This window comes from Eulemur rufifrons, chromosome 19 (assembly GCF_041146395.1).
Source record: "Eulemur rufifrons isolate Redbay chromosome 19, OSU_ERuf_1, whole genome shotgun sequence".
NCBI classification, from domain to species: domain Eukaryota; kingdom Metazoa; phylum Chordata; class Mammalia; order Primates; family Lemuridae; genus Eulemur; species Eulemur rufifrons.
The window spans coordinates 101,219,786-101,245,041 of NC_091001.1; the positions used below are offsets into that span (position 1 = coordinate 101,219,786).

Here is a 25,256-nt window from a genome sequence, read left to right on the forward strand (position 1 = left end):
ATTTTTACAAACAGTTCTTTCATTGGTCTGTAGCAAACACAGCCAAAGACTTGACATTTTTATTTCATACATATCCTGTAAAATTCCTTTTTAAGTCTCTATGCCAAATTTTCATGAGGATTGGAGGCTAAAACAAAAAAAGTATGCCAATGATACTGTTTTAGAATGTATTATTTTTGTTTTGCCACCTACTATCTATTCTTCCTTTTGACAATTTCTTTAGTAACTTTTAAAAAGAACTTTATACATTATTATAGAAGTTTAGTGCGTGGGACTCCATTGTACTCTACACATCGGAGTCAGGTACCCTTTTTTGGTGCTCTTCTGTGGAGCCCTCGTAGTACCTTTGGTGTACTTCTATCCAGAGTACTTCTCATTCTGCACTGCGATTACTGATTTTCTCCTCTGTCTTCCCCACTAGGCTTGAACTTCTTAAAGATCTATGTCTAATTAATTTCCAAATTCCCACGACCTAACACTGTGCTTGGCCTATAATAAATGTTTATTGAATGCATGGAAAATATTTATTTCTTATCATGTAAATAAAAAATGATAATTCATTTACTTATCAAACCATCAACAAGTATATACTGTGTCAAGTACATTGGTCATTGGGAATAATAAGAAATTAATTATGACATTTCCTGTGGGATGTGTAGACAAATAATTAAAATATAGTCAGTCCATTGAACAATGACTTACTGCTTCCCTGTTGTGTGCTAGGTATTATACTAGGTGCTGGATGAATGGATATTGGTGCATAAGGATGTCAGGGACATCTTTTCTACTTAGAGAAGGTTTCATTGGAGCTGAGTTTTATAGGTTAAGTATTTCTTCAGGTGGTATTTTAAGGAGAGAAAACAGCATTTTTAGAGGAACGAAAGCATGAAAAGTGGCTTTCTAGTCCCAGGTTGCCTGTGCTGCAGTCATTTTAGCAGAATCACGTGAGCAGCTTTCTAATGATGGTCTCTAACATATGCACTAAGTTTTCCATATATTCCAGAGAAAGTTAATTTGTTGAAAACATTTCAGTGCAATTTCAGTTTACCAGCTCTTTAAAGGGCTAAGAAATGAGTAAGTGGGAAAGTAGGGGAACATTATAGATGTAGGCATTTATTTCAGGTCTTAGTATTAAAATATTACAAGCGGCTCTCACTTATATGTGAATTCCTAGATTGTTTTAAATTATTTTACATCCTTGCTTGGCAAGTAATTACTGCCTATTAGTGTTACAAAGTTCAATTAATAGAAACATATTTATTTTCTTTAAAAATTTTTTTCTAATAACTTTTCTAGATATTTTGAATTTTTTCTTTCCAGGTATTGAATAGTTGAGAAGGGCTTGAAATGCTTTTATCTTGGTTGTGTTCTTTTCCTAAAACATTCTATCTGTTAAAATTTGGTCTTCTTTTTCCTAGAATCTTAGTCTGGGAAGGATGGATCTTTAAATAAAGATCTAGCAAAATGTATATAGACAGGATTATCTACCCATATGAATTTGCTGCAATTACTACCATATTGATTCAAAAGAGCATAGGTTTTAAATATGTTCTTATTTGTTTTTTGTATTGATTGTAGAATTTGTATATGGTTTTATTATAAAAAGCTATGTAGATAATGAAAGTAAAAATAATAAGCAACCACATCAAACTAATACTTCTTAATCCTTGATGAGGGTCAGTCTGCAATAGTGGTTAAGAGCACACATTTTGGAGCCAGCTTGACTGGGTTTGTGTCCAGCTCTACTGCTTTGTAGCTGTGTGACATAGGCAAATTATAACTATTTCATGCCTCAGTTTCTTCACCTGTTAAGTGGGGATAATAATGCCTACCTTATAGAGCAGTTATGGGTTAATATATATAATGTACTTTAGAGCAGTGCCTGGCATACATTTTTAAAAATTCAATAAATACTGACTTTTAAAATTATTAAGCATTTATTCTATGCCAGGCACTGTGCTATACTTTATTATCTCTTTTAAACTTTAAAATACTTCTCTAGGGTTGGCATTATTTTTACCTTCAATTTATAGTAAGTAAACTGAGGTTCAGAGAGAACAGATAATTTACTCAAGATCACAGAATTAGGAAGGACCTGTGATTTGAATCCAAGAAGTCTGACTCTTACGTTGAACCACAAACATTTTAATTTTGAAGTAATCAGACTAATGATAAACCCTTGTGAGTATTTTGGATGTATCAGAAAGAAAGAAACATTTCCTTAGGAACAGTGTCTAAAAAAAAAAAAAAAAGAAAAAAAAAGAAAGAAACATGAGTGTAATTTAAAATTGTAGGTAAACATAGGTTGGAAAATGCTTTTATATGCTTAGGAAAAGTTGTATTTTATTAGAAAGCAGTTAAGATTTTCCAACTTACTTCAAAACATGCTAGGGACATAATAGTTTCCAGCGTCCGGGTATCCATGGTGGAATCTACTAAATATTTAGCAAATGCCTTAGAATTTAGTGAAGATGAATGGGATCAGGGAAAGAAGAGCAAAGACTGACCTGGCGTGAGCGCCTCCTGGAGACTTTGATGCCATTCTCCACGCCTGACTTTCAGTGAATTGTTCTCAGTGAGAAACTTGGCTTTGAGCTCCCTCCAGAGGTCAGTAATAGTATGTATTTTGAGTAGAAATATTTTGACAATTGTGATGGAATTTTTTTTTAAATGGCTCTAGCATACTGAGTATTTAGCATATAAAACTTCTTGAATTTGAATCCCCGAGTTGTTAATCCACTTAATTAACATCATTCCATCAGACTAGTTTCTATAATAATTCTTTGTTTAGTTTCGAAGTCTCTTACTGCCTTAAGTATCCTTTATTTGGACAGTGGCAAGAAATCCGTAAATGGTGGCTCCTATTAACATCATTCCTTTATTATGGCCATTAATGATTGCTTTGCATAGTAGTAATAAACTGAAAAATAAGGTATTATACTGTTTTAACTATTTGTAAATTTAGAAAACAGATTTTAAAATGTTTTTTTATGAAGGAGTTTTTTTTTTTGCTTTTATATATTTTCTGTGATTGTGTGTGTTTAATATTATATTGTTTATTTTGTGTTTTTGTGACCTTGAGCAAGTTATTTTACTTCTTTTTTTTTTTTTTTTTTTTTTGTTGTTGAGACAGAGTCTCACTTTGTTGCCCAGGCTAGAGTGAGTGCCGTGGCGTCAGCTTAGCTCACAGCAACCTCAGACTCCTCGGCTTAAGCGATCCTACTGCCTCAGCCTCCCGAGTAGCTGGGACTACAGGCATGCGCCACTATGCCCGGCTAATTTTTTCTATATAGATTTTTTTTAGTTGTCCATATAATGTCTTTCTATTTTTAGTAGAGACGGGGTCTCACTCAGGCTGGTCTTGAACTCCTGACCTTGAGCAATCCACCCGCCTCGGCCTCCCAGAGTGCTAGGATTACAGGCGTGAGCCACCGCGCCCGGCCTATTTTACTTCTTTAATCTTCTATTTCTTTATCCATAAGATGGATTTGATGAGGCTATCTACTTCATAAAAGGATACACAGTAGGAGCTCAATTAAATGTTCTCTAAGAAATGGGACAGATGAAAAAAAATTTGTGTGGAAGAATATATTCCTAATATATGTTAAGAATAATAAAAATTATTTGTTTAGAAGAATATATTTTTTTCTTTTTATTTTTGTGACCTTTTTTGGATTTGGTAGAAGAATTTATTTCTTGGGAGAATTTTATTTTCTAAATTAAGGTGGAAATATAAAACTTAAAAGATGAGGAAAAAGAACAAAGGCCTGAACCAAGCAATATTGTAGTGGGGATGGGGGAGGAAGGAGTGGGATTTTGTTTATCCATTCATCAGTTAATGGACTTTTGGGTTGTTTCTATTTTTTGAGTATTATGAATAATGATGTTATGAACATTTGTGCATGAGTTTTTGTGTGGACATGTGTTTTCATTTCTCTTGGGTATATATACCTAGGAGCAGAATTGCTGGGGCATATGGTTACTCTATATTTAACATTTTTAGGAACTGCCAAATTATTTTTCAAAGTGGATGTACCATTTTACATCACCACCATTTTCCCCCCTCTTCACCAACACTTGTTATTGTCTGACTTTTTGATTCTAGCCATCCTAGTGGGTGGGAAGTGTTATCTCATTGTGGTTTTGATTTGTATTTTCCTGATGACTAATAATGCTGAACATCTTTTCATTTGCTTAATGGCCATTTGTATATGTTCATTGGAGAAATGTCTGTTTAGATCCTTTGTCCATTTTTTAAATTGGGCTATTTGTCTTTTTGTTACTGAATGATGAGAGTTCTTTATATATTCTAGATACAATTCCTTATCAGATATATGATTTGAAAGTATTTTCTCCCCTTGTGTGGTTTGTCTTTTCACTTTCTTGATGATGTCCTTTGAAGCACAAATGTTTTTAATTTTGATGAAGTCCAGTTTATCTACTTTTTCTTTTGTTGCTTGTGTTTTTGGTGTCATATCTAAGAAACCAATCAATCATTGCCTAATCCCAAGTCACAACGATTTAAGTGGAAATATAGATTTATTCCTAAGCTTTATTTTAAGAGTTCTATAGTTTTAGCTCTTGCATGTAAGTGTTTGATCCATTGTGAGTTAATATTTTTGTATGGTCCTATAAGCTTTTGATTCTTTTCTGATTTCAGAGACTGTGTGTGGGTATATTATCTGTAAAATGAAAGGTTGGACTCAGTGATTACTAAAGTCCTTCAAAGCACAAACATTCTGTGATTCTGTGTAACTGTTACTTAATTGTCTTAATGTTCTTTTTAATAGTACCATTGTTTGTTGCAATGACTAAAACCCATGTGATAGCAGCTTCGAAAGAAGCATTTTATATCTGGCAATATCGTGTGGCAAAGAAGCTCACAGCATTGGAAATTAATCAGATCACGCGGTCTCGAAAAGAAGGGAGAGAAAGGTATATCTTTTGATACATAATTTTTAGTAGCTCAACCATATCCCATTTAAATCAGACATAGTTAATTATAAATTGTCATGCTTGGGAACTGTAAAGTGCTTTGATTAGTAGAAATATTTTTCCATTAATTTGAATGTCTTGCAAATTTTTCTGCTTAGATTTATTGAAATAAAAGGGAGGTAGCATGAGATAAAGGCTAGAAATCTATGTTTTTATAAGGAAATAGCTGTCCTCACTCACCTACCCCCACCAGGTTAGGGTTATTATGCTATACTGAAATACCATTATTCCATTGGGGGTCCAGGTGTCTAAGTAAGCCTTCATTCCAATTGTTAGTGGTACAGATCTTTCCAGGAGGGTAGGGTGATGCTATTATCAATCACCAGAGGAGAGGCAAGGTTCTCAGACACAGATGTGGGAAAAATTTTTAGGTGGGGTGAACTGGGGACTTGGCTTCTTTCTCTTTCCCTGGATTCCAGGGGTGTGGAGTTGAAATTACTTCTGGTAAGTAGGGTAAAGAGGGCTCCACCATCTAGTGAGGTCAGGAGCCGGGATGGAGGGATACCCTATAATTAAGTCTCAAGGTGAAGACGCATTTTGTAAGTTATATTGTCTCTGTTAGTGATACTCTTTGTTTTTTGCCCTTTTGTTGTTACCCTAAACCTTTAAGTAAAGTATTTTGTTGAATGTTTTAATCTAATGATTCTTAATAAGGATGTAGGTCTGTATTGGTGGGAGGAGCTGGGGGCAGTCATGTCAGAAATCCCAGGTTGCTTTTTCAAATCATCATCTTCACTCACATGTACTTGAGATCTTTTTTTTTTTTAACCCCAATTTCACCTACAGCTGCATATACTTGAGATCTTAATGCAACCTTCCCTTCCCTTTAAGACTCACCCGTGTACTAAGATAGGCACTGTCTTCCCAGTAAAAGGATTTTGGTTGTGTGAATTCATGTGGAAGCAGGAAAAAACAGTTGAAAAATATTGTATCTTATCTTCTCAGTGGTGCTGGAAGACTAAATGGAAAGAATCTTTGGTCTGTTTGAGGTCCTCGTGCTGGTAGGACTTATTGTGGTAGCAATAATAAGCAGAGACCTGCAGTCTTCAAGAACACGGTGGATCTTAGGACAAAGTTGGGACAAAAAAGTTTAGCCTCTCCGTAGGGTACATGTCCTCTTTTAGCCAGCTAAAGAGATTCTGGTTTTTGTTTACATCAGGAAGGCAGCATTTCCTTATAATTGTGTCTGGGATATTCTGACTGGTTTTAATAACTTTGGGAGGGTTCTTCCTACCTCAGTTTCTCATCTGTAAAATATGGTTGATGATGGTGGTAACAGCCAACATTTATTGAGTACCTCTTATGTGTACTTTGTAAGTCTAGTTGACACTCTTATTATTCTTGTTTCACAGAGAGGAAACTGAGACACATGAGTTTACATTATTTGCCAAAGATCACCAGCTGATAAGTAGGGATGGTACAAGAAGCCAGGTTTACTGACTCTGAACCACTTTACTCAGAATGGCCTTTCTTATGGTGTCTTTCTTATTTTAAGAGAAGGAGCTGGACCAAATGATCTCTTGAGGGACCTCCTCTTCTAACATCTTTGACTTTTATTTTGTGATAAGTGGGACTGGATATACTTAATAGAAATGTATTAAAATACAGACACATACACTAATTTAGAGATACCACGTTTTTGCATTTTAGCACATTTCTATTAAATTTTACAATTTGATCTCTTTATTATATTGATGAAAGTTCAATTATGATTTCAAATTTACAATTATAAAATTTCATGGCATTTAAAAAATAGAAAATGGCATGATTTTCCTATGATTGTATTACAGCTACCATTTTTTGAACCCCTTTTATGTGTCAGGCTCTGTGTTAATGTACTTTACAAACATCATTTTATTTATGACTCTCAGAAACACTGCAGAGGGAAATTTGTTATCCTTACTTTACTGATGGAGAAACTGAGGTTCAGAGAAGTTAAGTAATTTGCGCAGAGCCTCAGAGCTGATCTGTGATCTGTCTTTCCTATTCACTTCCATTCATTTTAATAATTATTCAGTAGACATTATAGAGTGCTTGACAATGTGTGGCATTGTGCTAAGGACTGGAGATACATATATATATATATGTATGGCCTTTGCCTCTAGGAAACTCACCACCCTGTGGAAGAGGCAGGTAAACCAGGAGTGACACTGTGATGTGAATAAGGATTATAATATAATAAAATACAGTATTATAATAACGTAAATATCTCTCAGGGTGGATACCAGAGAGATGGTGGACATCCAAAAGTAGTGCATATTCGTAACAGAGGAAGGGTAGGGAAGGCTGCTTTACTTCTAAACAAAAATTCCATTAATTACAGCTCCCCAAATTCATGTAAGTTTTAATTTTATTAAACACATTGATAGAAAAGAAATTATGGGCTAACAACAGAGAAAGTGTGTAAGAAGTTGATCCTGACTAATGTTCAGCTGAAGAATAATGTAAAATATCCCTCAGGACTTAATGAAATTCATTGGCAATATATGATTTTTGGCATGACTTTCAGGAACATATCACTTGTATAAGTAGTAAACACATGGTAGATAGTTTCTACCTTTATAAGATTTAACTGTATCAAGAACTCTTGAAAATCATCAGGATTTTTATGTTAAATAACACTATTCTTTGGCATCATATAATCCTTTAATTGTTACTGAGATTATGAATGGTACAATCCTTATTTAAACTTTCTTTGAAATTCTGAATTTTTTTTTTTTTACAGGATTTATCATGTTGATGATACTCCTGTTGGATCAATGGATGGAGTGCTTGATTATAGCAAAACTATTCAAGTAAGTGATTTTATTTTTACCATAAAATATTAATATTTATAAATTTGGAAATACTGTAATTTTATTTTGAGACCTGAAAAAGAATTTTTCCCCAGTGAATAGAATATTATTTTAACAATTCTTTAAAAAATTTTCTATTCTGAAAATCTTTCCTTAGATCTTAAAAATTCTTAAATAAAAGTGATAGGTAGTGATGAGTAGCTAATATGATACTACTTAGAAAAACATATTATCAAAAAATATTGGGGAACATAATTCTTCCTCCCCTATTCATCCCTCCCTTGTCAGCAGCCATCTATTTATTCCTCTTTATCTATCAGTCAACCATAGGTTGGTCTGTCACCTCTGGCTTATTAATGAGTAGGCATATTTTTGCAGATAACATAGTTTACTGTCTCTTTATGGAAATATGCTTTTTTTTTACAAGCTTATGTAATTTAATATTTTAGTAAACAATTTTTGATGATTTTCTAAGAGTATTTAAAGCAGTGCCTATTGTTTATAAAGTGCTTTCTTATCTAATTTCTTATCTGATGCTCACAACTCTGTTAGTCAAATAGCATGTAGTCTCCTCTCCAGGTTAGAAAACTGATAGAAAACTTCACTGATTTACTCAGGATCATAAAGTGATTTAAGTAGAAAAGTGAGGGTTTAAGCTTAGATCTTTTGGCAACAGATCTAGTGACCCATCCACTAGAATATGCCGGAGTCTGTCTAGTTATCTACACATCCATCCATTTATTCAATAAGTATTCGTTGAATGTCTATTATGTGTTAGACATTGGAGGAGGTACTGGGAATCTACTGGTGATTAAGAAACAGTCCCTTCCATTAGGGGACTTTTGGAAAATTTCGAACTGATTCATCATCAACCAGCTCTTTCCCCACATCCTTCCATAAAATATAATAAAATCTCTCCCATCTTAAAAACAACAGAAGTCTGCATTGTCAGCCACATATTTTCTCCTAGTTACTTCCTTGTCTCTTCATCCTTGTATAGCTGAGCTTCTTGAAAGACTATTGTGTATGCATCTTTCTCTCACCACACATTCCATCTTCACTCCTTTGCATTCTGGTTTCCAGAGGCCTTTGAATTGCCAAAAATAGGTCTTTTTCTGTCTTTATATTATTTGATCTATACATGACACTTAATATTTTTGACCACTCTTTTCTTCTTGACTTTTGTGAAACCACACTCTTGGCTTTATCCCTAGCTGACTTTTTCTTCTGAGTCTTCTTTGTTAAGGGCTCATCTACCCATGTCTTATTGTACTGTTCCCTAGTGTCCATCTTAGGCAATCTACTTTTTTTCATTTATCAATATACTCTTATTAGAGTTCTTATTGAAACCTACCCTTTTAACTATATGCTGATGACTGCAATATCTATATTTCCAATGTTGAGTTTTTCCAGTTTCTGGATATTTCTTGCTGTCTGGACAGTAATAAATTGAGTGGCTCAAAAGTACTGCAAGTTTAACCTGTCTGAGGCTGACCTCCTCTTTGTTGCAAATCCATATCTCCATATATATTCAGTATATCAGCAACTGGCTCCATTATCTATGCAAGAATCATGAGAACTCTTTTTTCTTACTCTCTATACCTAATAAATAAATCACCAAACCTGTTGATTCTGTCTCATAAATTTCTCTGGAATTGGCCTCTTGCTTTCCATCTCTGTATCAGTTAAGTCTATCATTAGTTCCTGCTGAGATCACTGCAGTAACTTTCCATCTAGCACTGCCCAATAGAACTTTCAGTGATAATGCAAATATTGTCTATCTATGTTGTCCAGTAGCCACTAGCCATATGTGGCTTTTGAGCACTTAAAATGTAACTAGTTTGAGAAATTGAATTTTAAAATTTTATTTCACCTTAATTAGCTGAAATTTATATTCAAATAGTGACATGTGGCTAGTGGCTCCCATACGGGACAGCACTGAATAGTCTCTCTACTGTCAGTCTTCCCCATATTCACTCTGCCAATCTGTTATCACGCTGCTGGCCGCCGTCAGACCACTGGCCTGTGCAACCTTTCCAAAATGTAAATCTGATCATACAGCCCCTGCCCTCTCACGTCATAAACCTCCGATACGTTCCCATATTTTTGAGAATAAAGTATAGATATCCTCAACTACTCCCCCTCCCTGGCCCACTTCTCTTCCCCAGCACATTCCTCAGATACCAGCTGTGTCAAACCACTTGTAGTTTCCTGAATATGCCATGCTAGCTTTTTTTCTTTTGATTTTTAAAAACATTTTATTCTGAAATAATTATAGGCTCACAGGAAATTACAAAAATAGTCCCTTCACTTAGCTTTCCTTAATGTGACATCTAATGTAAGTGTCGTGGAATGTCAAAACCAGGAAATTAAGATTGGTACAATTCTGTTGTCTAGACTATGACCTTATTTTGTATTCACTTTTCACTTGTTTTTATGTGTACTTATGTATGTGTGTGCGTGTGTAGTTTTATGTACTTTAATCACCGTAAATGAACTCCCCTCATGCTACTGGTTCATTTTCTCACCTACTCCCCAGCCCTGTCCTTGTCCCCTGGCAACCACTATTCTGTCCTCCATCTCAGTAGTTTTGTTACCTTGAGAGTGTTTTATGCACGGAATCATATTAATATGTCACCTCTTGAGGTTAGCTCTTTTGACTAAGCATAATGCAATGGACATCCATCCAGGTTGTTGCACTGCCATGACATTTTACCTTTCATCATTTTGGTATGTGTTAGTCCTTCTGCTGTTTGTTCATCTTTTAGGACTAAACTTGGGTTTTGCCCATCTTGGTGTAAGTTAAATGCTCCTTCCTCTGTGCTCTTATAACCTCATGCTGTACTGTAATTAGGTGTTTAGTTCACTGTCTTCCTCAGTAGACTTTAGTTCTACTGTGTAGTTCTAGTGCTTTGTTCAGTGGCTGGCACATAGTAGGTGCTCAGTAAATAACTGTATGTTAACTTAATAAATGTATTATTAACATATTCTTCTTGAATTGTATACTACCTTGTCATTCAGTAAATATTTATTAAATAATAATGATTGATTAATTTATTTTAGGGCACAAGGGATCCAATTTGTGCTATAACTGCATCTGATAAGATATTGATTGTGGTGAGTTGTAAAAAACTTGTTTTATGAAAAATAATTATTTAAGTTATAGAAATAGAGTAAAACAGTGACTTTTGGATTTGAATATCATCTTGTGGGTGCCCCAGGTTTTACTAAATGCAATATAAGAAATAAGAAGGTTTTAAAACTTGCCTCACAGATTACTAATTATTTGCAAAAATAGCTATTGATAAAAGCAGTAGAATGATGGCCAGCTGAGAAGATAAAGTACACAGAGAATTTTTAATACTGGGGTGAATGAGCGCTATAAAGGTTAACAGATGTGGAGTAGATTACATGGTGGTAGTAGGTCTTAGAAAGTTTCCTCCTTTATGTAGCCTGCTATTTTATATTGAAGAAAGTACTTTGGATCTGCTACTTTCATAAGACATAGAATGAAGAGGCAGTGTGTTTGCCAGCCAGTAAAATAGAGAAGTCCATGGCAAATTTCTGCTCAATTTTTTAAATAGAATCAATGGCATAGTGTCTTTTCTTGAGCTCTCACTTTGAAAATATTAATTTTAGAAACAAATGTTTACTTTAATACAGTAATGCTGGTGGGATTATTGCATTGGAATTATGTAAACAGAGCCTTAAGTGTATATTCCAGTTCTAGTTACATTCTTTAGCCATTAGCTCATTTTATGGGGGGAAAAATCTTAACAGCATAGGATTCTATAGTATTGCTGCCTTTCTGCTAGGCCCTCTGGAGAATCATGCTGCAAAAGCTGTGCTGCTCTGAGTAAAAAGGGGAGAGGTAAAGATTGGCTGTGTGCAGCCTTCCACTTTGTCTCATTGTCACGGCCTGAGGCACAGAAGAGTTTGAAAACCACAGCTTTCTTGTCTATTGTACTTACTCTTGATTAGGTTTGCCCAAAGTTGCATAGAAAATTACATTCTGTTTTATTTTTTAAACATACTTAACACATTAACTGCCATGTGGGTTGTATTTAACTCACGCTAGTTTTGAACTCGGGGCCTCGTGAAACATATGTAACTCACACATCTCTTTACCTTGAGCTGTGTGAACTATTTATCAAGTTGCATATAACTCATGCACAGAAAACAAAAAATAACAAATTTTTCATTAAATTAGAAAGGATCATTTTGTTTTTGAAGTTTTTATTGTATTTTCATAATAAAACACTGTGGCCCCGAGGAAAAAAAATTTTTTTTCTAGTGTGGCAGTCAATGTCACTGCTTTCAGATCATCTTTCTCCTTGCCAAAAACTGGTATCAGATAGATGGCTATAGGATAAAAACCTAGACTTTCAGTATCCCGCTGTTTCATATCATGATCTTCTATTGATTTTTCATACATGTATGTGAAATTTAATTCCAGTGCTATATGTTTTAGCTTTTAATGTACCCTGAATATTAACCTAGACAAAAGCTATAAATAACCTTGTGATGTAAGAATTTGTGTATTACCAAAGAGCAATGTTTCTGATTTCTTTCTTGAACATTACATGAAAAAAAATTAGACCTTCACCTGCTTTAAAAAGGTTTTAATTAAATTTCTGGATAAGTATGTACTTAATAACATGTTTCATTATCAGAATTGGGAATTTGCTATGATACTATATCACTTTGATTTTAAAACAAATGTATGGATGTACAGAGAGACCTATAGTTGTAGTTTAATGTTATTATGGCAAATATGCTTTAGTAATCAAAAGTAATTTCCATAGGGTCGTGAATCTGGCATCATTCAGAGATACAGTCTTCCTAATGTTGGTTTGATTCAGAAATACTCCCTTAACTGTCGAGCCTACCAGTTATCCTTGAATTGCAATTCTAGGTAAGCCTGAAAACTCTCTTCATGTAGATGTTAGACTTAGTAGTTATTTATTGGGATTGTTGGATTTATGTAGTAAGTGTAAAGACAGGTATGTTTGTTATAAACTTGTCTTAAAATTCAGTGTGGTTTTACTATAATGTGTTTGGTTTAAATATCTTTCCCTAATTGGGCATATGGACACGCTTGAAGCTCTGACTCGGGCGGTGCAAATGCAATATATGTAACCTAAACGTTTGTACCCCTGTAAGGTTCTGAAATAAAAAAAAAAGAAATTCTAATGCAGGTTTTTTTTTTTTTTTTTTTTTTTTTTTTTTTTTTTACTATTAATAGTAAAAAAGCTTTAGAGCTTTTAAGGGTATTGAGACTATTTTATATTTTATAGCAGTTGGTTTAATCTCTTTGGATATGTTTTCCTCACAAGGGAGCAAAATGAAGAGTAGTCCATATTTTCTATCAAATTTATAAAAAAAATTTTAAAAAAGCCGTTTCTATCATATCATATCCTAGGTTTCTGATAAACTGATTTTGAAGAACAGTAATTATAAGTAATTATTCTTATGATCACTGATGGTAATTTTATAATTTTTTTCCCCTTCTCCAATTGCATTATTTTTAGTCGTCTTGCTATCATAGACATCTCAGGAATTCTAACTTTCTTTGACTTGGATGCTCGAGTGACAGACAGTACAGGACAGCAAGTAATTGGCGAGTTGTTAAACTTGGAGCGAAAAGACGTCTGGGATATGAAGTGGGCCAAGGATAATCCTGATTTGTTTGCAATGATGGAGAAGACAAGAATGTATGTTTTCAGAAACTTGGATCCTGAGGTAAAAACAAGAAATGAGTGTTAACAGTCCATAAATAATGGGCCAAATATAAAAACCTGGATATTTCCCCTTTGTTTCTTTAAGAGGTTTGTTGAACACCAACCATACCAACACGGCTGCATGAATTTCTGAAAATAAATAGAAACATTTCTGTAGACTTTTGAAATATTTGATCTTAACTGGGAATAATGCTTATCTTTTAAATATTTTCTGTTTTCTCTGAAAAGTACTTCCTAGGAATTTATTTGTTCTTTTTAAAAGGTGTAACCATGGTCACTAGTCTTTTTTTTTTTTTTATTTATCGAAGTTGAAAAAGAAAGAAAATAAGTAGTCTTATTCACCAAAATTTCTTAAAACAACCTAACCAAAAAAGTGTAATTTTGAAATTGCCCTGTCCTTTCCTTCTCTTCTGCCTATCTATTCACTTTATTCTGTGCTTTCCTTATTTATATTAATATTTACATTCACTGTATCATCCACCAACTTATGTTCTTTCTTAACCCAGATGTTCTTATGACTATGTAAGTGCAGACTGTTGGATATCAGGAGCCCCTTTTCCACTCATTTTTAAGGTTACGTTTTGATTTTCTACTTGTGCCTCACATCGGCTAATTTTTATACTCTTGGATCTTCCTGTTAGTCTGCTCTGGACCTGCTGTTGGCTGTTGTGTTTAGGAAATATGAAATGATTTGAGTGGTAGCCTAATCAAAACATCATTAAGAAGATAAACCTTTTAAATGATTTTTGAATTAGTAATGGATTTTCAATTTGGAATTTTCGGTACTTCTTCTGTATTCTACTACTGTAAATAATGAGATGAGTTATTAAATGCTTTACATCACTGATTTCCATTTGTTTGCATTTGTATGCTTCCTTCTTGGGAAGAAATTGCATGCTTGGGTCCCCAAGCTGCCAAAGATCTTCTAGTGTAATTTATTTAGGGGTAAACTGTTTGCCCCTTTAGTATCCTAAATTGTTTTCACATTTCCTCATTTGAGCCCTGCTCAGAATCTTTGGGTTGGCAAATGACCTGATGTAAATTGCTCTCAAAGGCTATGTCAAAACTTTTAGGAGTCTCAGGATCTTTGTAATTCTTAGACCCTGAGAAATGGTTCAAAGGAAATGAATTCAGGGCTGCTGCATTTGACCTGTAAACTTGGGCTTCTTTCAAGAGTCCAAGACCTTTGCCACAAAACAGTTGTGGAAATATGACAGGTAACCTCAGGATAACTTTGAGGATGGGAGTAGAGTACTTTGAATGTTAGAGACCTTTTTCTGTCCTTGGCCCTGCTCATACTATCGTATGCCCAGAGAAGGAGAGTGTTTGTCGTATCTGGCTGCTCATAATGTGTGTGTTGCACACATCGTCAGTCTAATACCAAGTGGAATCTTTGCCTGGTGGAAAGTGTTTCTTAAGTGGTTTTAACAGAACAACCTTTTTTTAAAAAATTATTTTTTATATGAGTTTATTTGCTGGCTTGGCACGTAGTTCAATTTCCATTAGATTTAGAGCTAGATGGATTTCTTACAACCTTCTCACTTTATAAATGATGCCGTACTGTTTTTTTTCATTTATGAGGACACTAGCTCGCTATGGTCCTGCTTGTTTGGCCACTCTGCTTTCGTTCCTCTAGCTGCTTATTGATCATGTAAGAACATGTTCTTCAAAACAGAGAATTTTTTGGATCTGCATTGCTACAGAATAGTTGGTTCCTTCAGGACACAGTACCCTGTGTGATTATTCTGGAGAAAAGCTATTGTTTGACGGTTAATAACTATATTTTTAACCATTTGAGTGTTATTATGAATTCTAGATGCATACTTTTCTTTAACTTATAAATCTTTCTTCAGATTCTTTGTGAGAAAACTATGTGCAAAGTTTTAATTCACTGATAAAGCACATTTTCTTTGAGAATTAGGAAATGAGTAATGTTGCTATTCCCTGCTTGGTCATTTTCATCTCCAGTGACCCTCTCAAGGTACTGATTGAGCTCTTTTATTCTTTTTCTTGGCTCTTCCCTCTCATTGGTTCTTCTATTTCATATTTCTTTCATATCATATCATCATCCAGGCTCTCATCTTTATACATTTGCATCTTTTCTAAACCTGAGGCTTTTAAACATTTGAATATACACCCTCAGACATGCATTTAGAAATTACATACATGACCTACTATATTGTTATATTATGAATCATGTTCCCCAAAGAGAAATTTTGAAGGATGACATAAACCTTATTTTTAAATGTCATGCTAATTGTTATGGTTCATACTATGATTAGCTAGTATATCAGCATAATGTACATTGCAGAGTGAGGTTTTGTTAACTTGGTGGATACAAGTCCCATGTTTCAAATATTCTACTTGATAATTTTGACTTTTCAGCTGGCTTTTTGGTTGGACCTGAGTAGATTGTCATTGTTTTCACACTATAATGTGACTGACCCAAGAATTTGTGCTAGGAGTAAGAGCGATAGCAGTCTGCCTTTTCTTATTTGCTTGTGCTTGCATTATCACTATTACTTTTCATTCACAAATTCTTTACTAAAAGCTTTTTAAGCCAATTGTCCAATTTGTGAGGCTTAGCCAAAATTAGATAATGTAACCCCTAAATCCACTTAATTAGGTATATGCCAACTTCATTATATCACAGTTGCTAAAATTGAAGAAGAAAGGGTACTTGAGGATATCAGTTATATTGTACATGTTATTATGAGGCCTTCTGACTTGTGTGCTGAATAGAGGGGCCAGTGTTTCTTGGTGTAGATTAGTAAAGCTTTAGATACTTTTTGGATAAAAAGAAGTATCTTGCATATTGCTTAGGCTAGTGCTCCCTGCTTTGTAGACCACAGGTATAGAACTTCATATACAAATGAAATGTTGGATGTATATCTAATGAATTTTGAAAAAATAAAGAAAATTAGGCCAGGTGTGGTGGCTCACACCTTTAATCCTAGCACTTTGGGAGGCCGAGGTGGGAGGATTGCTTGAGGCCAGAAGTTTGAGACAAGCCTGGACAAGATAGTGAGACCCTATCTCTACAAAAATAAAAAAAAATTAACCAAGTGTGGTGGTGTGCACCTGTAGTCCTAGCTACTTGGGAGGCTGAGGCAGGAGGATCTCTTGAGCCCAGGAGTTCAGGGTTGCAGTGAGCTATGATTGTACCACTGTGCTCCAGCCTAGGTGACAGAGCAAGACCCTGACTCCACAAAAAAAAAAATTTTTTTATTTCTCCACCTTTCTCCCTTTCTCTTTGTTTTGGTATTATTTTTTATCCACAAATCATCTTTTGTGACTTTATCTTTTGAGTGTCTTGCTTTATTGCATTATCTAGCCCAAATTAAAAATTTTTTCTAATGATAAACATGTTTATACAGGTATTTCTGGTTTACATACAGTATCAAAATAATCAAAGTATATGAAAGCCCTTATAACTTGTAAGAAATATCTGATTACATATGCTTTCTTTTTGAATTAAATTTTGTTCTGATTCTTTATGTTTCTTGCTCATAAAAGCATACTATCTGCCTTTATGCAATATAACCTTTTAAAAAGGCAATGAAGGATTTTATAAAATTTTCTTATATAATTTGACTATTTTAATCAACAGTTTATACTTTGTAAGGGAAAATATACATTTTAAAACCCAGTAAACACATATACTGTCCATATAAGAGCCTCATTCTTAAACTTAGACATACTAAACTCAAACTAAATATATGATTCACTTTTTACCTCTTATTTTCATCTTTTTGGTATTTTATTTTTATTATAATTTTTGTAGTTTCTATCATATGTGAAGGATGAACTTTCAGTTATAAATCTGATATGTTATTTCCTTTGGATTTTGGTTACTTTCTATTTTATTATGATATACATATATACATATATTTTTAAAAATTGCATTCTGGCATTATTTTTATTACCAGACAGTATTATCCTATTCTTTTTACAGTATTCTTAGAGGTATTAAGTATATTGGCAGTTTATTTTTTATATAATATTTATATCTTTTTCTTTTCTACTAAGGATTTAGGGCAGTTGCTTTACATTATAATATTCATATCCTGTACTTTATTTTTACAAGCCTATATAATGTAGGATAAAAGACAGGCATACAACAGACTCATGTATTTACATATTGGCAAATAAATCTTCTTAGGTAGGAAATGTATCAGGAACGTGCTCTGGCTCATGTTACAGAGGAGAGACTTTTCTGTAAGGTATAGAATTTCTTTGATAGATGTACTTAGATATAAATACAATGTTTATCAATTTTATGATGAATTTAATATTAAATTGCATGAATTAGAATTATCAAGCTATATATGGCATTTTTATATTAATTAGGAAGATTTGGACTGGATATTAGATGTCATTAGGGAATCAATATTAATTATGTAAGGTATGATAATAGTAATGTGGCCATGTGGGAGAATGTCTTTATCTTTTAGATATGTACTGAAGTATTTAGGGGTGAACTGTCATAATTTCTGTACTTTACATTTACTTCACAGTACTTCAGCCAAAAAATTAAATGAAGCATATTTACCAAAATGTTAACAATTATTAAGGTGATGGGTATATGGGTATTAATGACATTCTCTCTACTCTTCTGTTTGTTTGGAAATTTTGATAGTAAACCTTCAAATCATGATTCATTAAAGAAGACGAAATTTTGTATAATGAAATATAACATTTGTTTTTGTTTTTAAAGGAACCCATTCAGACCTCTGGATATATTTGTAACTTTGAGAATTTAGAAATTAAATCTGTTCTTTTGGATGAGATATTAAAGGTAATTCTTTAAAAACAGTTATATTTGTGTTACTAGATTGGCCGGGAGTTTTCGTTTCTGAACCAGGCAGTATAGTGTCCCAGTTAGGAGTGTGGACCCAGGAATAAGATGTATCTCGGGTCCAACTCTGCTGTTACTGTGCAGCCTTTATGTGGGTGCCGTCATCTTTTTGAGCTTCACTTTCCTTTCCTGTAAAATGTTGATAAAAATGTACGAGCGTCCGTTTTTACCTCTATAAAGTGTGGATAATAACAGTACTTTTATGATTGTTATTAAGATGATAATATGTGAAAAGCACTTAGCACACTGCTAAGGCCAAGTAAGAGTTCAAAAAATGGTTGCTAATTGTTTTCATCATTTTTATAGTAATAATAAGGAGGTACTGAAGAAATATCTAAAAGTTTACTTTAGCCTTTTTCTAGTTCTAGGATACTTGAGTAACTTTTTCTTTGGAGATCGAGTATCTTCCCATTTTTTTCGAGGCTTATAAAATAATCCTTTTTTGACTTCAGATGTCTTTTTGATCCTCTACATTGGCCTTCATTGACCATCCTTTGAGAATTTTTTCTCTAAGAATATATTGAGAGCAGTTTACCTTCATTTTATCCAAAGCACTTACTTTTTCTTAATGTACTATATATATTTTTTGGAATTGGGATAAATTTTAAACTTCTAAAAGTTAGATGCAACTTGAAGATTGTTTTTGTATTTTGGTTTGATATGTAAATTGCAGCCTGTTTATTGTGAACCAGTTTCATTTTTCTATATTACAACCACCCTGCAGCAGCAGGATAGGTCCCCACCCAAAATTTGGTTTGGATGTCAAGATTGATGATACCAGGGACTTATCAGGAGGGTGTCTTCCATAATGAGGCTTTTGAGGGAGAAAAAGGTAGGCTTCCTAAGCTGTCTGAAATGACTTGAGATGACAAGGAAAGAAGACTGGCTTGAGGTTTTCTTTCTGTAGTTAGCGGGTACATCTGGGGTGAGGGTTTCCATGGATAGGGGCTTATTATGTGGGTGAACCTCACTGGCCCCAAAGGAGGGAACACTGGGCTTTCTTATCAGCTTGCGCCAGGTTTAGCACCAGGGAAAGAAGAAGGGGTAGAGCTTAAAAGTCAACCATCAACAATGGAGTCCGAATCTGAGCTTTAAGTTGTATATGGAAAGACAGATTTAGCCGGGCGCAGTGATGTGCACCTATAGGCCCAACAACTCAGGAGGCTGAGGTGGGAGGATTGCTGCTTAAATCCAGGAGTTCGAGGCCAGCCTGGGCAACATAGCAAGACCTTATCTCTTAAAAAAGAAAGGAAGACAGAGAGAAAGAGAGAGAAAGAAAGATTGATAGATTAGATATATGAACAGAAGTAATTTTATAAAAATAGCATCATTGCACAATTTCAGTGTTCAATTTAATTTTAATTAAATAACCTGAAAATGAGTTTAAAGGAATTCTAGACCTTTAGATTTTATATATATATATATATATATATATATGTGTGTGTGTGTGTGTGTGTGTGTGTATATATATATATATATTTACCATAAACAATATGATTTGTCTGGGTTAAGAAGAAAATTATGAAACACTAAGGGGTTTAAACTACATTTTAATTTTTGATAGTATTGATTGACTTTGCACTCTAAAAGATGGCATTCTTACATTTTCTCCCTCTTTTTCTCTTTTCTTAGCTATATTATTGGTTTTATATTGTCAAGATTTAGAACATTTTATTTTGTTTTGTAACCCTAATTTCCAGTTGTTTAGTCTTATAATTTAAATGAATTCAAAGCCATTACTAGTCTTTTTATTACATTTTCTCTGTACGTGAGTTTTTAATTTTTTTTAGCCTTTTAGTTGCATGGATTTTGTCATCAGTAGTGTTTTTCAAGAAAGGCTCATAGTTGCTGATTGCCTTAAGTTTTGGACTGTTTGACAATACCTGTGGTGGTATTGCCCTGATGATCATATTGACTTTTCTGAAGTTTTTTAGATGAGGAAGGATCTCAGTAGGTAAAATGATTTATCCAAAGTTCATCTATTCATTGATTCAGAAAATATAAATTGAGAGCCAGTAAGACACCGTTCTTGGCCTCAGGAAGAGGAGTTGGGGAGATGGGGTAGTAGTAATTCAGCGACCAAAAAAGGGTTGGGGGTGCTGTGATTCAGTCAGTAGGTGTACCTGTTCAGAGCTCTGAAGTAGGGGAACATTAGGTCAGTTGTGAGACTATGAATAATGTGAATAGTACATCTAGGCATCGTGCTGAGTGTTTGAGATGTGTTATCTCATTTAAGGGGAAAACTCAGTTTGCCCCAAGGGAAGCAGGGCCCCTTCTGCCATTGTCCACTCTTCCCCATGGGCAGCCTGACTGCGTCACGAGGAACTTGACTTGTGGGTTTTGGATGTTTTTCTGATAACTTAAAATTTAAGACCTAAACACGGCAATTTCTTTTTTCCCCAGTTTTGTGCACAATATGATGTAGTTTTTAAATTTTGTTTTGTTTTTAATTGTAAAAAAGAAACACTCTGAAGGGAACTATTTGAATTTGTTTTCATCTTTACTTTTAGAATCCAGAACATCCAAACAAGGATTATCTAGTTAACTTTGAAATTCGGTCCCTGCGAGACAGTCGAGCACTGATTGAGAAGGTTGGAATTGAAGATGCATCTCAATTCATAGAGGACAATCCACACCCCCGACTTTGGTATTTTTAAAAAAGCAAAACCTTCCAAGATGTCAGGTGTAGGCTTTTAAAGTCTCAGCTCCGTCATCTCCTGCTCCCCTACTAGTGTCCTGATGGAAATAGCCTTCTATTCTTGCTCTTCTTTTTGAAACGGAGAAACCCATTTTAGATTTGGAAGGCCTCAATATAAACAGAATATTATATGAAAAATGTTTGCATGTGTTAAAATAATCACTTTCCACCATGTTTCACTAGAAACAGTAGGTATAATAATTGAATTCTAATTCGAGACTAGTTTATCAGTAATTTGCAATATGCTTTTCTGTTTCTTTTTTTAATAAAGGCACCTACTGGCTGAAGCAGCTCTTCAGAAACTGGACCTGTATACTGCAGAGCAAGCATTTGTGCGCTGCAAAGATTACCAAGGCATTAAGTTTGTGAAGCGCTTGGGCAACCTACAGAGTGATTCAATGAAGCAGGCTGAAGTTGTTGCCTACTTTGGCAGGTTTGAGGAGGCTGAAAGAATGTATCTTGATATGGACAGAAGGTAAGTTATGATGGCTTGGTCATCCCCGAGTACTTCTAGAGTCATAATTTTTTTTACAAATGGGGAATATAAATAGATTAAATGCATCATAACATTTCTTCTAGAAATTAATTCTCAGTTTAGATTACAGCCTAGATATTCTACATGCCCCTCATTAATTTATGTTTTATAATTTGGGGGCAGCTTTTGTCTTTGTTTTTACATCTACTAATGGCTGACTGTGGGAGATCTCTTTTCATTTGGTAGGAAAAACATGATAGACTCCAGAGACTGGAGCTTTTATCATTTATTACATAGCTCATTGTTCCGGTTCTCTTTTTGGTTTAGGCCATTATTTAACTTTCTGTTGTCAAGAAACATAAAATAAAAATCAAAAGTAATTAAGGATTCAGTTTTATTTTTTATATTTTATTTGTGGTTTATATAAAATAATGTATGAATTTCATTTCAGCTGAAAACATATTTAATTTTCATTAATGTTATTTATACTTCCAGGAGAGCCCTAATGGAACTTAAGCTCTGAAAATAAACATAAAACAAACATGTAATTATGATATATGTTTTATTTTGAAATAAACATGATCATGTGTAAGAAATTGCTGAAACGAAGTGATTGTTATTTACATTATTATTTTGCTAAATAAATTGAAAGTCCAGGAAGATGAAGGCAGGATATTGCTTTCATTTACCTTTTCTGATATCTCAGTCCATTTGGACTGCTATAACAAAATACCTGAGACTGAGTAATTTATAAAGAACAGAAATTTATTTCTCACAGTTCTGGAGGCTGGGAAGTCCCAGATTGAGGTGAGGACACGTTTGGTGTCTGGTGAGGGCCCTGGCTCTGCTTCCAAGATGATGTCTTGCATGCTGTGCCCTCCCATGGCAGAAAGCAGAAGGGCAAAAAGTGGCAAACTCTGAAGCCTCTTCTGTAAGGGCAATTTCAAGTCATAAGGGTGGACTTCCCAACAGGCCCCACCTCTTAATACCAGTACAATGGAGATTACGTTTCAACATGAATTTTGGAGGGGCCACGCATTCAAGCCATAATATCTGGGTCCTCCTCACTGCCTCTTACCTGATCAGGCTGTTTCTAAAATGTTTGGGGAGCTACCTTGTCTGTCTCATGACTGCTGTGTATTCTCAGTACCTAGAAGTGTACCTAGCACATAGTAGGCACTTGATACATATTTGTTGGATAGATGAATAAATTGATGCCATTATTTGTAGAGATCTTGCTATTGGCCTCCGGCTGAAATTGGGGGATTGGTTTAGAGTACTCCAGCTCTTGAAAACTGGATCTGGTGATGCAGATGACAGTCTCCTTGAACAAGCCCACAATGCCATTGGAGACTACTTTGCTGATCGACAAAAGTGGTATGTAACCTATCTGGAGCACGTCATGCTTTCATGCGACAATTAGTAGCTGCCTGAGTTCTCTAGGAGATAGTGCTGGGAAAATGAAGATCATCTTCCTGGATCCTAAAATTCAAATAGTTCTAGATTCAGGTTGGAGAGCCAGAGATCCTTGTAGCTGTGAGATGAGTACTGTAAAACTTTGGAGTTTACAAACATAAAATCTACACTTAGCTCCAGGCAGCTTTCTACTGTTTGGGACTATAGTAAACAGTTCCAAGATGTTATATGATTTATTTCTGAACAAAGTAAAAAAAGTATTTTATATTTGCTTGTTTTAATATTATATATTATTTTCAGAAATCATTGGCTTTTATTCTTTATTTTGGTCAATATACTTATTTATTTATGTCAGTGTTTGGGAGTACTATACATTGGATTAAAACAATATTTCTTAAAAATATTCAAAGAATGCTATACCTAGAATATGCTACACAGTTTTTAGATTTCTTTTCCCAATTTATGTCCTTCAAAGTTATTCTGTAAGGGAAGATGATGAACAGAGTAATACTAGTAAAGATAATTCTAATGAAGGAACATTTTTGCTGAAAGTGCTTATTACTCAGGAGATTCACATTAGTTTTAAAAGTTTTTCTTTTTTTGTTTCCGTAGGTTGAATGCTGTACAATATTATGTACAAGGCCGGAACCAGGCACGCTTAGCTGAATGTTATTATATGTTAGAAGATTATGAGGGATTAGAGAATCTTGCCAGCTCACTTCCAGAAAACCACAAATTGCTTCCAGTAGGTATTGCAAATTTTAGCTTTTGGAGTTGTTAGGTTATAACATTTTATATTATAGTCAGAAAACATCCTCTGCAATAAAGAAAATTAAAAATTAATCTATAATTTTACAGTATCTTAGAGATGAAATGATGCTTTTATTTTAATTATAAAACAATGTATCAATATTATGGAATGCTTGAAAATGGAGGGGGAAAAATCAGTCATATTCCTACTACTGACACAGTCTTGTGTAGTTTTTTTCAGTTTTATAAAGTTGCTCTTAAAAGTTAGCTGAATACATGAAATATTTACAGACAAAATGATATGTTGTCAAGGATTTGCTTCAAAATAATCTGCATTTGTTTAAAATTTGTTATAACTTAAGTTTAAAAAGATAGCTCAACTTTTATTAGGTTATATTAACAATAAAGTATTTAATGTTAAAAAAGAAAAACTAAAAGAGTTCACTAACTTTCTTGTCAATGTTCTTTATAAGCCTCTTTTAATTAATTGTTGAATACTGTAAATGAGTTTGTATTTTATTTGTTTATTGAATATGTAAATTACTGAGCTGTACCTCTCAACTGCAGAGTCTGGACATAGATCAATTGTAAGTTCCACCTCGAAAATTTTGTCTGTTAATTATTAGATAAGGGCCGGGTGCAGTGGCTCATGCCTGTAATCCTAGCACTCTGGGAGGCTGAGGCGGGTGGATCGTTCGAGGTCAGGAGTTCGAGGCCAGCCTGAGCAAGAGCGAGACCCCATCTCTACTAAAAATAGAAAGAAATGATTTGGACAGCTAAAAATATATATAGAAAAAAATTAGCTGGGCATAGTAGTGCATGCCTGTAGTCCCAGCTACTCGGGAGGCTGAGGCAGTAGGATCGCTTAAGCCCAGGAGTTTGAGGTTGCTGTGAGCTAGGCTGACGCCATGGCACTCTAGCCTGGGCAACAGAGTGAGATTCTTTCTCAAAAAAAAAAAAAAAAAAAAATTATTAGATAAGTATAGAATTCTGATAATTCAGTTTTTCTCTATTGTGAATTCGAACAGTTTTCTCTGTAATGGCATTTTAACTCTAATTTATTCTCAATCCCATGTGTTTTCTTATATAGGAAAGAACTGAAATTACTTAGAACCCTGGTTATGGGGAACAGTATATCCCACATTTGTGTCTTCTGTTAGGTGTCTCTGATGAAGCAGAAAAAGATTTTGTTGTAGAATATCCAGAATATTAATATTACTGAGTAAATACTAAGTAATTATAACTATAATAATAATTAAATAACTAAAACAATAAAAAAGTTTTGGTAGTACTATAAATTTTAAATTAAGTTATAGAGGAATTTTTAATAGTGTGGGAAAATGTACATAATATTTAAGCAGGAAATGCAGGATACAAAATTATGTATAGTATGATCACAGTGTTACACAAACGCACACATGCATATATATTCATAGGACAAAGATGTTAATTTACACCAGAATATTGAGAGAGCTTTCTTATGAATGGTAAGATTATGAGCAACTTTACTTTTTCATGTTTTGTAATT

The 25,256-nt window shown here is 34.1% G+C and overlaps 1 protein-coding gene across 1 annotated transcript in view; it reads left to right on the plus strand.

The window, feature by feature from the left end:
• WDR35 (WD repeat domain 35) overlaps positions 1–25,256 on the plus strand; it is a 58,449-nt gene that overhangs the window by 24,368 nt on the left and 8,825 nt on the right. The window contains exons 13-22 of the mRNA XM_069494342.1: positions 4,791–4,935; positions 7,721–7,790; positions 10,854–10,907; positions 12,596–12,705; positions 13,322–13,532; positions 18,249–18,329; positions 20,900–21,036; positions 21,359–21,562; positions 22,793–22,939; positions 23,591–23,723. Of these exons, the coding sequence (XP_069350443.1) occupies positions 4,791–4,935; positions 7,721–7,790; positions 10,854–10,907; positions 12,596–12,705; positions 13,322–13,532; positions 18,249–18,329; positions 20,900–21,036; positions 21,359–21,562; positions 22,793–22,939; positions 23,591–23,723 (1,292 nt within the window). The remainder of the gene's footprint in view (positions 1–4,790; positions 4,936–7,720; positions 7,791–10,853; positions 10,908–12,595; positions 12,706–13,321; positions 13,533–18,248; positions 18,330–20,899; positions 21,037–21,358; positions 21,563–22,792; positions 22,940–23,590; positions 23,724–25,256) is intronic.